At 39.8% G+C, this 15,361-nt stretch overlaps 1 protein-coding gene across 1 annotated transcript in view; it reads right to left on the bottom strand.

Moving 5' to 3' along the window:
- Positions 1 to 14,929, bottom strand: part of LOC113417276 (b(0,+)-type amino acid transporter 1-like) — a 29,713-nt gene extending 14,784 nt beyond the window's left edge. The window contains exon 1 of the mRNA XM_026675585.2: positions 14,151 to 14,929. Coding sequence (XP_026531370.1) covers positions 14,151 to 14,906 — 756 coding nt within the window. The 5' untranslated portion in view covers positions 14,907 to 14,929. The remainder of the gene's footprint in view (positions 1 to 14,150) is intronic.
- Between the last annotated feature and the right edge of the window lie 432 nt (positions 14,930 to 15,361).

Here is a 15,361-nt window from a genome sequence, read left to right as displayed (position 1 = left end):
GTACAAGAGCTTTCTGGGAATTTACTAATTTCTATCAGAAGTTCATCCCTAATTTGGAAGGCCACATATAGCCACCAACTGAACTTTTAAAGAAAGGATGAAAATTCACATGTTCTACTCAGGAGCAAGCAGCATTTCAGGAGTTTAAGCATTGTTTTTCTTCACAGGCACTTCTCAAGCAACCCAGACCTGCCCACCAATTTGTGGTACCAACCAATCAGTGGTGGAATTCAAAGTTTTTTACTACCGGTTCTGTGGGCGTGGCTTGGTGGGTGTGGCAGGGGAAGGATACTGTAAAATCTCCAGTCAGAGGTGGCATTTGTCGGTTCCCCGAACTACTCAAAATTTCCGCTACCGGTTCTCCAGAACTGGTCAGAACCTGCTGAATACCCACCTCTGCAACCAATGCATCCAATGTGGTGGTTGGATCATTTTGCCTCCAGACAGTCAATGGGGAACGTTAGATTTCTCTCCATATGTATTTTATTCTAGGTTGCTTCATCCAGCCAAAGGAAATCATGGCATTTTCATGAAGAGTTATTTATTGTAAAGTTGGCTTTCCAACGATGGAGGCACCATCTAGGAGAGACATCCCAGCTGTTCCAGGATCAAACTGCTCACAGAAACTCTGAAGAAAGCACAGACTCTCTTGCCTTGGCGGGTCCGGTGAGCACATTTTTTTTCACCCATTTTAATTTTTATATTTCTCCTATATATCAAGCTCCCAGAACAAGTTTCCAGACGCCCTATGCCTTCTTTATACTGCTCTCAATGTCACAATTCTGCAGTTAAGCAACTTCATCTCTCCATCAAGGTTAGGCCAGTTAGAAAGGCTGGGGGCAGGGAGACAAACTGTTAATTTTGCTTGCTCAAATTAAAGAGCAGCAACAACAAATTGTTTATTCTGGGACTCATGTGCATGACCTACAGGAAGCCCCATGGGATGAGTTATCATCTTTCATGTCTGAAGAAGGGTAGCTGCTTCACAATGGTTGTTTATATTTTCCCCTTCCTTAAAGGGAATTATTGTTATGACTGTATCAGGGCAATAAACGGCTGGTTATGGGAAACTGCTTAAAATTCAGCATTAAGTCCTTAGAGACTTTGAATGCCTAAGAATAAGGGCAGATATTGGGGATAATGTTTCATCCGGTCATGGGATGATAGGTAAAATCTGTCCGTAAAAAGCCAGCTGCTTGCAGCAAACCAAATTTGCCTTTGTGACTTTGCGACACATTATCAATAGATTTTATTACTGATCTCCACCTGGTATAGAGGTATGCCAGCATGTTTTTAATGTAGTGTTTTAATTGTTGTATCTTTATTTACACAAGATTTTTTGTTGTTTTAACTTTGTAAGCCACTCAAAAATCTTGCAAGTAAAATGGGTGGCTATATACATTTAAGGAAATAAATGAATTCTTGCACTGGTGGATTTGTTTACAATTTGTTTACAAAGATGATCCATTTCATTGCCTGCAAGGGCCTCAGCTCAGGAAATGGCACAGCTTTTTTAGACCACGTTTTCAGGTATGCAGGCCTACACAAACATGTAATCTCAAATTGCAGATCTCAGTTTACCTCCAAGTTTTAGAACGACCTCTCTCCTTTATGAGACATTAACAGTCATTTGTCATCTTCTCACCATCTGGAATCATGTGCAGAAGCCGAGTGATTGAACCAAATATTATAAGAATGTGTCAGAGGGAGATGCTATGTCTCTTAGCAGCAACACAATTAAATTTAGCTTGCATCACTTGTAGAATTTGCCCACAAAACTCAATATATTCCTACATCAGCATGTTTCCTTTTCATGCAAATTATGGCTTCTATGCCTGTTACATTGCCCTCCAGAGCTCTTGCATCTGAGGACTCAAACATCCTGCAAGAGCGGCAAGCTGCCCATTATTTTTTACAGGAACAACTAGATCTGGCAAAACCTGCATACAAGCTGTAGGCACCCACAGACAAGAGGGAGCCAAAATCGCTGAAGAGAATTTGATGTGGCTTTCGACAAAAATGTTGCCTTCTGCCTAACCTTGCTGCAAGTTGGTCTCAAATTTGATTGGCCCTTTTCCAGTAGTTCAGCAAATAAGGTTGATTTCTCAACATGGCTTCAGAGGGGTCTATGATGACTCACGGTGGCCAGCTGGGCGTGGCTGAGTGGTCACAGATGAATCAACGCTAGGTGGGCGGGGCTAGGTAGGCATGGCTGGGTCTGCGCAGTCAGCTTAGCACTGCTCACTCTGCACGGCTGACTCAGCATGGCCAGGTGGCCATAACTGGGTGCCTGCAGCCGGCTTGGCCCCATTGGCTCAACACAGCTGGGTCGGCGCAGAACAAGTTACACTGGCTAATTCAACATGGGGCAACTTGGTGCCCCTCAAGCTTCTCGCCTCCCCAAACTGACGGCAGTCAAGTGCATGCGCGCACACACACACACACACCATTTCAAGCTTGGGGACTTTTATCCACAGAGGAGGAGAGGTCCTTCTCCACAAGCCAGGCATGATTGGAAGCTTGCCAACCCAGATGTGAATAAAAGTCTCCAAACTTGGAATGGCTTGGTGTATGTGTGTAAACGTCGAAAGAGATGTTCTTCTCCCAATCCCAGACATCAGAGCATTGGCATTTCACTATCCGGTGCCGACCTCCCCCCGCCCCCCAGGCAAAGCAGGAGCTGGAGAGCAACACTCCTGTCCATGGAAGCATGGAGGGAAAAGGTTGCAGTTTCCTCTGAGTCCAACATCTGCCTTGACATATCTCTGGAAAGAAGGGCGGGCTGGCAATGGAGTTGCATGGGGAGGGGGGAGGCTGGCCGGGGAAAGCAGGAGGCGGAGGGCAATGCTGCTGTGCCTGAAGGTGTGGAGTCAACCTTCTGCCTTGACAGTTCTCTGGAGCAGGCTGAGGAATTCTGGGAGTTGAAGTCCACAAGTCTTAAAGTTGCCAAGGTTGGAGACCCCTGCTCTGGAGAGCAAGAAGAGGAGGCAGGGGAGCAGTTCCCCCCACCACTCCCTCCATCTCTCCAGAGATCTTTGTAATTCAACCAAGAAAGAAAGAAAGAAAGAAAGGAAGGAAGAAAGGAAGGAAGGAAGGAAGGAAGGAAGGAAGGAAGGAAGGAAGGAAGGAAGGAAGGAAGGAAGGAAGGAAGGAAAGAAAGAAAGAAAGAAAGAAAGAAAGAAAGAAAGAAAGAAAGAAAGAAAGAAAGAAAGAAAGAAAGAAAGAAAGAAAGAAAATCATTAATATATTATAAATGAGTGCCTGAAGACTGCACAATGCTCTGGTGCAGATCAGCAATGACACGTTCAATAGCTCCCCTATAAAATCTCTACATTATGTTTTCTAGCTCCGTAGTTTAAAAATAATCTTCATAGCCAATGACTTTGTAATAAATGCTTTGCTGTTAGATTGGCCTATATAAAATGGATGATTGCTCTGAGAATTAACCACAAGTAAACCAGTGTCAGAATTGACAGTAATGTTTATGACAATTATATATAAAGCAGATCAATGTATGAACTCTATTATACATTCTGCTTCCATGACCTGCAGCAAGCATACTTCTGTTTTGGCATGTACCTACTCTTGCTTTTTCTAAACAGTCAATTATGCAACAATTTGTTAATATCTAATGAAACATTAGCTAAAGAATGAGGAAAAATGGGGAGAAAGTCCACTGAATAACAAACATCAATTTTAGAATTAAGTCAAGAGGTTCTGAAGTGTTCAAACAATTGTAAATGGAATAATTCATTAGATATGGGAACCTGTTTATTTCTTTAAAAATATTTGCTTATTCTTAACAAACGAATGGATTTAGAAATCCAAGATTTCACATATTACTTCTTAAAGATCATTATTTTTTTCCATATTTGAGTTATATAGTAGTAATTAGTGGCATTAAAATATCATAATCTAAATATATGGAACATTATGTGAGCCACAAATATTTTTTTTTATTTTTATTTTTTAGAATATCAATATAGAGTTACTTTTTAAATGTACCATCAAAATGGCTCCACATTAAGGAAAATTACCAAATTAAAACTTGGAACATTGATCTACTATGCATTTGATCAAATCTTTCAGCTCAGATTGATTTGCTCTTTTCAAATTTGTTTCTATGTGGAATTCTTTTGTACTAATAAAGGGGACTATAAACAGGGTTGAAATGAGGGGTTCTTGGTTCTCTCTGAGCTTGGTTATTTTCTTGTAGATGTTTCATTACCCCAATTACCTAGGACTAGAACTGATGACATTACCTAGTTTAAGTAATAAAATGTCTGGAAGAAAACAACCAAGTTCAGACAGTACCAAGAACCCTTAATTATTTAGTTATCTGATAGCAGTAGAGCAAAGAAAAATAATTTATCTATAACTCAAATAATCCCAGGGAAAAACAATTAAAAAAATAACAAACCACTCATTTTTGCATCCATGTGGCACATTATTCAATGCTCAGACTTTTTTTTGCTATTTTTGTATTTAAATATATTATTACATCATAATAATCATATTTAAATATGTTATTAACTTGCTTTCAAAAACATTTTTCTTAATCTTGAATATGTATGCCATGTTTCCCCCAAAATAAGACCCAACCAGAAAATAAGCTCTAACATGATTTTTCAGGAAACTAGTAATATAAGCCTTACTCTGAAAATAAGCCCCAGTTAAGTGTCAGCCAGACAAACACATTTAGTGCCATATTTCCCCAAAAATAAGACCTAACCAGAAAATAAGCCCTAATACGTCTTTTGGAGCAAAAAATTAATATAAGACCCGGTCTTATTTTCGGGAAAACACAGGAAGTTATTTGTTGATTAGCATTTTGAACTCACAACATAATAACTTGGAGGTATTTGGAATCTTTTGGATGATCCATACTAAAGCCATTTCTCCTTACTAGGTTACTACAGGTAGTCCTCAACTTAGATCACAGTTACTCAGTTACTCAGACCACAACTGAGCCCAAAGGTTGTTAAGTGAGAAATCTGTTAAGTGAGTTTTGCCCCATTTTATGATTTTTCTTGCCACGTTTGTTAAGTGAATCACTGCAGTTGTTAAATTAATAACATGGGTTGTTAAGTAAATCTGGTTTCCCCATTAATTGCTTATCAGAAGGTTGCAAAAGGTGATCACGTGACTCCTGAACACCGCAACTGTCATAAATGTGAGTCAGTTGTCAAGCATCTAAATGTAACTCACGTGACCATGGGTATGCTACAATGGTTGCAAGTGTGAAAAATGGTCATAAGTCATTTTTTTCAGTGATGTTGTAACTTTGAACAGTTACCAAAGGAACTGTTGTAAGTTGAGGACTACCTGAACAGGGGTGGGCAACCTGTGGGATACAATGCTTCAGAATATCTTATGTTTCTCCAAAGTTGACAGGGCAAAATCTTTGCTTCCCAAATTCTCAGCTTCCTTCCAGAGACTAAATATTTTTTAATCCAATTATATATTATCCAGAGTTCTCTCACAAAATAACAACCAGATTTTAATTCCATTCAGTTAGTTGTTGTTTCTTGAGTATTTAAAATATTACTACATGTTTGTTTCATAGGATTTTGATTTAGTATAATTATTATCTATTCCTAGGGTCCTTAGTATTTATTTTTAGATGTAATTCAAGCATATATGTCTTGGAACAGAATTGTTCCTTACTATTTCACTTTATTTCATTATCTTATCTACGTTCATAATAGGGTTGTGGAAATTTCAAAAATGCCTCAACAAAAATGCTCCAATCTTTGACCAAATGCATCACCTATTTTTAGTAATTACTAAGGGTTATGTAATTCTATTCATTAAAACAGCACCAGCATTATTTTCATATTTCTAAACAGAGCACACATATAGATATTTCTCACAGCAAGTTTAAGAAAGCAGCCTCCTCATCAGTTCATATATTTTTTAAAAAAAAAAGTCTCTACAGGGTTCTTCACATTACAATGGCAATTGTAACAAGAATGTCTATTGCTAACAATGTGGTCATAAACCATGATGTCACATGAAAGCATTGCTTAGCAATGGCAGTCCCAGTTGTCATTGTAACCCCAGGACCATGTGGGTTGTTAAGCAAGGTCCTCATGTATGAGGAGTAATTTGGGATGAGGTAGAGTCCCAGGCAAATAAGCAGAACTATGGATAGGTGTCACAGATGAGCATTGTGATGAGCACTATGGTGGGTGCTAGGGCCAGACACCGAGGATGAAATGGACTGGCAATAAAACAGCAGGAGTGGCTTGCATCTTCCTGCCAACTTTCCCATTGATGTTTCTTGTGGGAAGAAATCAGAGCAAGTCACAGATAGCAACTTTGGGACCACAGAACAATGGAACCATCATAATTGTAAGCTGGTGCCCAAGCGCCTGAGTCATGATAACATGACCATGGGAACACTGCAATGGCTGCAACTTCACAGGCCAGTCCTAAGTTATTCAGTGCCATCTTAATTCTGAACAGTCATTTAATGAATCATCATAACCCAAGGACTATCTGCATCTTAGCAGTCCCTGAGATAAACCAAACTAAAACCAAGTTATAAAATGTTCCATTCCCCTTCAATGAATTCTATTAAAAGAAACTCTGGGGAATCTTGCTTTCTCTTGTTGTTTTGGCCTGCCAAGACAGTACTTCATAGTGTAGAGCAGGAGTGCCAAACTCGCGGTCTGTGGGCCAGGTGCATCATGTGCTGGCCCCGCCCCCACCCAGTTCAGCGAAGGGGGGGAAAAGCCCCGATACGTCACGTGAAGATGCCGTGATGCCGTGAGTGTGACACCCCTGCTATAGAGCCTTCAGATGCAACCTCACCATTTTCCTAGTCCCTTTTCTGATGTGATTAATTTCATTTGCTAAAACCTAAAGGATTGAGGAAAAAGCTTTTTTTTAAAAAAAAAAAAAAATCCACTATGTTATAGGAATTGCCTAGTAATTTGAGCAAAGAGCAGAAGAGAGAAGTGAATTAACAGTTTGTTCCCATGATTCTGGCCTTAGATTTTCTGCGCAAACAAAAGGAAGATTGAGGCTAATGGAAAAGGTGGTGTATATCACAGGGAGATGGCCTTGAAAGAAATAGGCAAGAGCCAGGATATAGACAAAGAGGGCTGAAACATTCCTTACGTCCTAGAAAGTCCTCACTTAGAAGACTTCATTAGGACTGCAATTTTCTTTGCTAAGCAATGCAGTCGTTAGGCAAAAGAGCATGTGATCCCACTGCTTAGTGACAGCCATTTTGGTAGTCTTGGCTGCCATTGTTATGCCAGAACCAAACTGTTATTAGGTGAGGACTTCACACTTCTTTTGCCCAGCTGTGCTCACCCATGCTTCAACTCACCCCACCTATCTATCTCTCCTATCTCTGCCATTTGGGCTGTCCTGCATTCAACTGCCCCTGCCACTGTGCCTTCCATCGTTGTTGCCCTCAGTCTGCCTTGCATCCCCATACTTTGCCAACCTGCTATACCCTGCTGCCCCTGGTGATTTTTGCCCACTTCTTCCTCCTGCTACTGGTGAGGGGGTGACAGGTTGGGTGCAGCAGGAGTGGTACATAGTAGAGAGGTGGGGAGAAGGGCAGCAAGTGCAGCAAAGATCTGGGCAGTAGGTACAGTGGAGTGCAGGGCAGCCAAAAGGGCAGAGATTGAGAGGAGGTGGGAGGTAGGTGGGGAGGATTAAATCAACCCTGCAGACATAAATGTGGGCAGGTTGCCAAGTGCTCAAATTGTAATCATGTCACTGCAGGGGCACTGCAAGGACTATAACTTAGAGAGGCTCCTCCTTGATTCATGGGATATAAGAGATAAGAAAATAGCTTATAATCAGGCTTGCAAGATTTCATCCTTAATGAAGTATAGTTCATTATACTACATTAGAGTGCATTTCTAGGTTTTGTGTAGCCAAAAGGGCTGGCATCACTCCTTTTTTACAAGTGAAATCATATAATTGACAATTGCATATGCAAAATTGTAGAGTCAACATCTTTCAGGTCTTAAGGCTGCGGAAAAAGTTACAGCAACATCACATATATACAAACAGGCTTCAATTGCTGTCAGGTACAAAGGTTCAGAAAAATATGTTAAGCTGCAGCACAGAAAATGCCTTCAAGCTTATACACAAAAATCTAATCAGCTAATTAAATTGGCATGATATAAGGGTCAAGGGAATTCAAGGCAACTTGGACTTGGATCACTTGTGGCAACATAAGGACTCTAAACTTATGACATGTTTAACTCTGTCCCCAGTTCCACTTGCTCTTCTTCTACAATGACGTGCCATAACTGCCATCTTGAGGGGTTTTTTTTAACCTCCCTATGGATGCTGCTGGATAGCTTATTGATTTGAACAGGACTTTACACTAATTACATTTATATTAATGTAAAAGAAGATTAAAAGGCAACTGTGTGCAACATAACTAGCCATTTTTCTATGTACAGTACCTGATAATACAATTCACAATGTTTAAGCTATTGGCCATTTGATGGCTTCAGCTTTAACAAGTTGCATTTGATTCATTAAAGCAGTTCTGTCTTTTTTTAAATCTCATGCAAGCCTAAAAATGGATGCACTTTTGAAAGAATGCCATGCTTGAATTTTTGCTCTGCCCTAAATACAGAGATACATTTTTTTCCAATTCTAGTTAATAGCCAAAAAAAAAAGCCTCTTTGGAAATTGCAGCATTCTTCAGCATTAAATTGTGCTAATGTAGAAGAGGAAACAGAATTGCCATGTGCCAGTTCCATAAGGCTGGGTGACCTAATCTTACATGCATTGTAATCCATGTGTTCTAATATGATGCAAATATGGTACTTTGATCAATTCATCAAGGAAACATTTATTGGATGCAGAGAGCAGGGTTGCCCATTGAACCTCCACTGATTTTGAATGGTAGTTTATAGAGCTACACTAATATCTAGCTGAAGACTATTCTTTGCATCCAAGAGGACTATTGTTAGGAATGTAAGTCACCTAACAGGTATTTGGGTCAGCAATATATAAACCAGGATAGACATTTTAGTACTATGTCTTTAAGAGATTGCAAAAACTGCAATTGGGTGTGGTTTTGCAAATGGCCATAAGATGGAGCCAGAAACTTGGGTTGTTTTAGTCTTAGTCTCAGAAGAAGTCTCAGTGAGTCTGTTTCCTTCTGTTGGAGAGTTTTGCTGTTCATCCTAATTGACTGATATTCTTGGATTTGATGTAAGTCTGATACTGAACTGTTTTTGACGCTGGACTTTGTTATTGGATTATCCCTGGACTGAAAACTGACTGGTTTAACCTGTGAATGACTTTGGACTGCCTATTTTGAACTTTGCTTAAAAGTTTCTGGAAGTAAAAACCTACATTTACTGTACAGTGTATCTGTGTGCTGTGTATGTATTATTCAAACACTACTTTCAATACGTCTCCCTGTATGCGCTCATTCTCCTAACGGGGAATTACCTCAACACTGGTCATGGGCCCAGGCCATACCAGGCTCAGATAACTGAGAGTTAGGGTGAATACACAATACTGTATACAGACAGCTGTTTACTGTTTAATTGTGGTTTACTATCCTGATAAAGATGGCACAAGTCACTTCAACAAGTCTATCACTGATAATCCGGTTGGATGGAACAAACTATGTTTCCTGGTCTATGAAGTGCAGTCTACTTCTACGTAGAGAAGGTTTATGGAATGTAGTTCAGGACCCACCAGATGTAAATGCTTGGGATCCAGATAATGAGGATGATGCCAAGAAGCTTGCTGACTTTAAACAGAACAACGAACGAGCTCTTTGTATAATTGGTTATGAGTGACCAGCAGCTAGTCCATATTTGTGGAGAAGAGTCTGCTGCTAGGTGTTGGGAGAATTTGAAGAGGGTTTATGTTCGTGACAGTGTAGGTGCACACATACATCTTACACGTAAACTGTTTGGAGCATGTCTTCTGAAAGGTGGAGATATGTTAGCTCATTTGAATTTCACAAAAAGAACTTTTCAAGAGCTACATGAAAAGGAACTGATATTTTCAGAGCTGCATCAAGTTTATATCATTCTTTCCTCATTGGATGAAAGTTATGATGATTATGTATCTTCACTGGAAGTCCTGCCCAGAGACAAACTGACATTGACTGACATAACCGAAAGGTTGTTAGAAGAAGCAAGAAGACAGCTGGATAGGGACCAACTGAGGAAGGAACAACCACAAGAAGAGAATTTGTCTTCAACTGCCTATACTGTTAGGAAATGTTTTTCTTGTGGGGCTAGGGGACATATAGCTAAATTCTGTAAGAAGGGAAAACAACAGAATACTGGTAATGACCAGAAGGCCAAGAAGAATGTTAGTTTAACTATGTATAGCAATTCAACTGTAAACCATGATTTGTGGGTTGTTGATAGTGGAGCATCGCAATGCATTACTAAAGATAGAAACAGGTTTGTAAAGATGTCCACGAGTAAGCAACATGTATCATTGGCAAATGGATGGAAGATGAACGCATCAGGTGAAGGTACTGCATATTGTTCTTGTATAAACGAACGTTTAACTATGTTATATGTACCTAAACTGAAATTTAATTTATGACCAGTAAGGGCTTTAGTTAATATGGGTTATGTAGTAACCTTTAGGGGAGAAAACTGTATAATAGAGAAAGAGGGTAAAAGTGTTACTGCTAATTTAGAGAATGATTTATATGTGATGCATGATGACCACTTGCAGATGGCTAACTCGATTTATAACAATGTTAGGCCGCATGATGAATGTATACATTTACTACATAAACATTTGGGGCACATTAATTTCAAAATGCTCAAACAAACTGTCAACTTGTCAGAGGGTGTAAAATTGAAACCCTGTAGCAAATATTTAAACTGTAATGCTTGTAGCCAGGAGAAAAGTAAGGTTACTCCTGCAAACAGACTTAATGGGTTTAAGACCAAAGAACCTTTAGAGGTTGTGTTTGCTGACATAATTGGTCCTAAGAAACCAAGTTTAGGAGGTGCCTGCTATAGTTTGAGTATTATGGACCATTATTCACGATATGGTTTCTGCTATCTTATGAAAAACAAAACAGAAACATTCCAACATTTCTTTAATTGGCTAAGGTTTGCTGAGAGAAAAATGAGAAGTAAAGTAATTACTTTAGTTACTGATAACGGGAATGAGTTTGTTAACAAAAGATTCCAAACTATGTTGAAATTGGCTGATGTTGAGCATAAACATTCTGCACCTTACAGACCACAACATAACTCATTTGTAGAACGAACAGGGCAAACATTACAAGCCATGGCTTGCACTATGTTATCTGACTCAGGTTTGCCTGAAACACTGTGGGGTGGGGCCATAATGTGTAGTAACCATGTTTTAAACAATGTAGTTAACACAACAACTGGCGAATTGCCACTCACTTGTTGGCATGGCAGAAAACCAAATTTAAGTTATTTACACACATTTGGAGCTCCAGCATGGGTGCATATTCCCTCACAAGTAAGACTGAAAGGGCAACATAGAGCTAAGAAGTTAATTTTTGTAGGTTATGAAGCCAACCATAGATCGTTTAGATTCTTGGATCAAGGCACAGCTCATGCTTATTGTAGTGCTAATGCAAAATTTCTTGAGCATGTTGGGTGGGATAAACTGGAACAGGAATCCAGCAATGATATTATTATTGACACCCAAATAGTCCCTAAAGATAAAATCAGTAAACCACAAATAGCCATTAAAGAGGAAGCACAGGATGAAGTAGTAGAACAGGCACAGGAGGAGGTAGAAGTAAGTCCTGTATTACCAAGACATTCAACCCGAGTAACACAACCACCTGATAGATATCAGGCTAGTGTTGTATGCCAAGTGAACAGAGTTCCAAGTGACTATAGTGAACTAAAACTGTATCCTGCTAAGGATCAGGCTGCTTGGCAGAAAGCAATGGATAAGGAACTGGAATCATTAAAAAAGTTGGAGGTATATGAAAATGTTAAGTTACCACCAGGTAAACATGCCATAGGATGTAAATGGATATATAAGCTTAAGACAGGTGTAGATGGGACTGTTACCCATAAAACCAGATCAGTAGCACAAGGGTTCAATCAGACAGCAAATGACTATGATGAGGTGTTTGCACCTAGTCTGAAGGCTACTACATTAAGGGCAGCATTAGTGTGGGCAGCTAAGGAGAAATACATTGTAAATCATTTGGATGTAGAGACGGCATATCTGCATGCACCATTGCAACACACTATATATTTAAAGAAACCTTTAGGTCTCAAAAATGATAATGCTGATAATAATGATTGCTGGAGATTGAAAAAGAGTCTTTATGGCTTGAAGCAATCAGGATATGAGTGGAACCAATGAATAGTTAAAGAATTAACTAAGATAGGCTTTGTAGCTGGCATGGCTGATCCATGTTTGTTCAAGAGGGAGAGTAATGGTGTAATTTCATTATTGTTATTATTTACTGATGACATAGCATTAATCACTAAAACTGAACAAGAAGCTACTGAAATAATCGCACTGTTAGAGAAGAAATTTAAGATAAAACAGTTAGGAGAAATCAAACAATATCTTGATTTAAAGATAGATAGAACTGGGGGAGGATACAAGATCTCACAGGCAGATAAAATTAACCAATTACTAAAAAGTTTTAAAATGGAACTTTGTAAGCCGGCTAAAACACCAATGAGCCAGGAGTTTAGCCATAGTGATGTTCAAAGTCCTATTTTTGATAAGAACATTTATCAGTCCTTGATTGGTAGTTTATCTTATCTCAGTAATTGGTCAAGGCCAGATATTGCTTACTCTGTTAATCGATTAGCAAGGTTTAACGCTGAGCTGACTGAAAGGCACTGGCAAGCTGCTAAACATGTGTTAAGACAGGGGTCTCAAACTCAATTTACCTGGGGGCCGCTGGAGGCAGAGTCTGGGTGAAGCTGGGCCACATAAGGGATTCCACAAAAATGATGTCATTTCCGCTTCCGCGTGATGTCATTTCCGCTTCTACTTGTCACAACAGCGCGGTGGATGACAAACAGCCCGGTAGCAGTCTCCTTTCTCTGCGTTTGATCATGGCATTTGTTGATGGTAGAAAGTACCGGAATGGTTACCGCAAAAAAAGGCGACTGCTACCGGACTGTTCATCATCCGCCACACTGTTGTTACAAGCGTAGTGTGAAGTCGGTGTAGCTTAGCCTAGCACCAAATGTCAGCCACGACGAGGAACGGTGGGCGGGACTTCCTTCAGAGGTCCATTCCCTCTGCGGGCCGCACTAATATTATACTTTCATATCACGGTGGGGGCCACAGGATATCGTCCTGCGGGCCGCAATTGGCCTGCGGGCCGCGAGAATGAGACCTCTGTGTTAAGATATCTGAAACAAACAATGCATTATGCATTGTATTTGGAGCCAAAAGATGAACTGAGTTTAACTGCATATGCTGATGCAAGTTTTGCTACAGACATAAATACACGAAAATCTACATCGGGTACTGTAGTATTATTGGGAAAAGCATTGATTGGATGGAGGCCTATTAGACAGAAACATCTAAGTTTGTCAACAATGGAGGCTGAATTCTCATGTTTGTCTTTACTATGTACAGATTTAGTTTTGTATAAGCAACTATTGATTGATATGAGAATTAATGTAGCAAATTCTATTGTTATTTATGAAGATAACCAACTATATTATAAGAATTTGCTTATAAATGAAACCTGATACCATGTAATTACTTGGCATTCTTTTACCATTCTATATATGCTCAGGAGCATATTTTCTAACAAGCATTCCTGCTGGACACAAATTTCCAACAGAAAGTAACCTAGAAATTCTCATTTAAGATAGTGACATTGTTAAGTCTCTTCTTTTCCTTCCTATACATGTCTGTCTAGCCTTATTAGAACAACACCATGCCACTAGTTCTACTAGTCAGTTACTTCTTCTTCTTTTTTAGTTTCTGTAATGAAAGCTGGGAACCTAAGCCAAACAGGCAGAAATGACCTGAACAGACAATTTCCAGAAAATTGGGTCATATGATAACCCTGAGTGTCAAATCTGCAGATCTTAACCAACTATCTGTAAAATGTTGAAATAAAATCACAATTCAGGTATCATCCCTATGTTAATCTATAATGTATTAATCTATTAAAAAAATAAATAAAAGCAATCTTCACTCACGTCAGGTTTTTTAATTTCTTCAGTCACCGAGTTCAAGACGTTCCATCCATCAAAAGACCAGAGACCTTGATAAAACGCAATTCCAATAGCTCCAGCCTCCATATTGGTGTTTTGGAAAGCATCTTGGAAACTGTGGGTTTGCCCCTGAGCAAGCAGCACTAGTCCTCCCACTGCGATGACCAACAGCGCCAAGAGCTTGGCAGCAGTAAATATGTTCATCATGGACATTGCTAACCTGACACTGAGGCAGTTGACCAATGTCAAGAAGAGGATGCAGCTTATAGCAGTGCATTTGATCATGACCTGAGGAGGGGAGCAGCCAGAATAAAATGGCACCAGAGCATACTCTGCAAAGCTCAGTGAGACGGCTGCCACACCGGCAGGCCTTACCACAATGATTGAGGTGAATGCAAAAAGGAAAGCTGGAAGGGACCCAAAAGTCCTCAGGATGTAAATGTAGTCACCCCCAGATTCTTTGATTAAAATTCCCAACTCAGCATAGGACAGAGCTCCAAAGATGACCACCAAACCACAGGCTGCCCAAATAATGAGACTACCTCCAGGGCTCCCTATGTTATGCAGTACCCACTCTGGTGACATAAAAATACCTGATCCAATCATAGTTCCAGCTACGAGTGAGATAGCACTGGTTAAGCCAATTTCTCGCTTCAAGGTCAAGTTCTCTGACATCTCACTCGGCTGAGCAGCTGAGTTTTGGAGGTTGCTTCTGCTCTTCTCTATGATAGGACTTGCCATGCTTGTTTCTTCAGCAGAGTGGAGCAGGGCTGTCCATTGCGAGGAATAAATTAGAATCCACACTTTGAGTTAAGTTAATGATTGCAGGTACTGAGTGTCTTCCCACGTTTGGCTAATATACATGAAGTCCTCAAAGCCCTACCTTGTATGAAACGTTAAGGTTATTTTTACTCGTAAGAAGCAATTTAGGATAGGAAATACAATAGTGAATTGTTTGAGCTCTGGTAACTGATCCTTTTGATTTTCTAGATAAGCAGAGAATCTTCCTGCACTGGAGAGCCTTTTTTTGTATCAGTTTGCATCAAGATAAGTAGTTGTTGTACTTAGTCCCTTCTGATGATAAAAGAAAAGCAATTGGGAATATTTTACACTCACCTTCTTACAGAGAAGTCAATGGGCTGGGAAAACATTGAAGAGGAGTTACTTGACCAGCCTACTAATTCGTATGGAGTTGG

This window comes from Notechis scutatus, chromosome 1 (assembly GCF_049901735.1).
Source record: "Notechis scutatus isolate UNSWTSFEM ecotype Mainland chromosome 1, rNotScu1.2, whole genome shotgun sequence".
Taxonomy (NCBI): Eukaryota; Metazoa; Chordata; class Lepidosauria; order Squamata; family Elapidae; genus Notechis; species Notechis scutatus.
The sequence above is the reverse complement of the archived record's forward strand: the minus strand, read 5'-3'. Positions and strand labels throughout refer to the sequence as shown.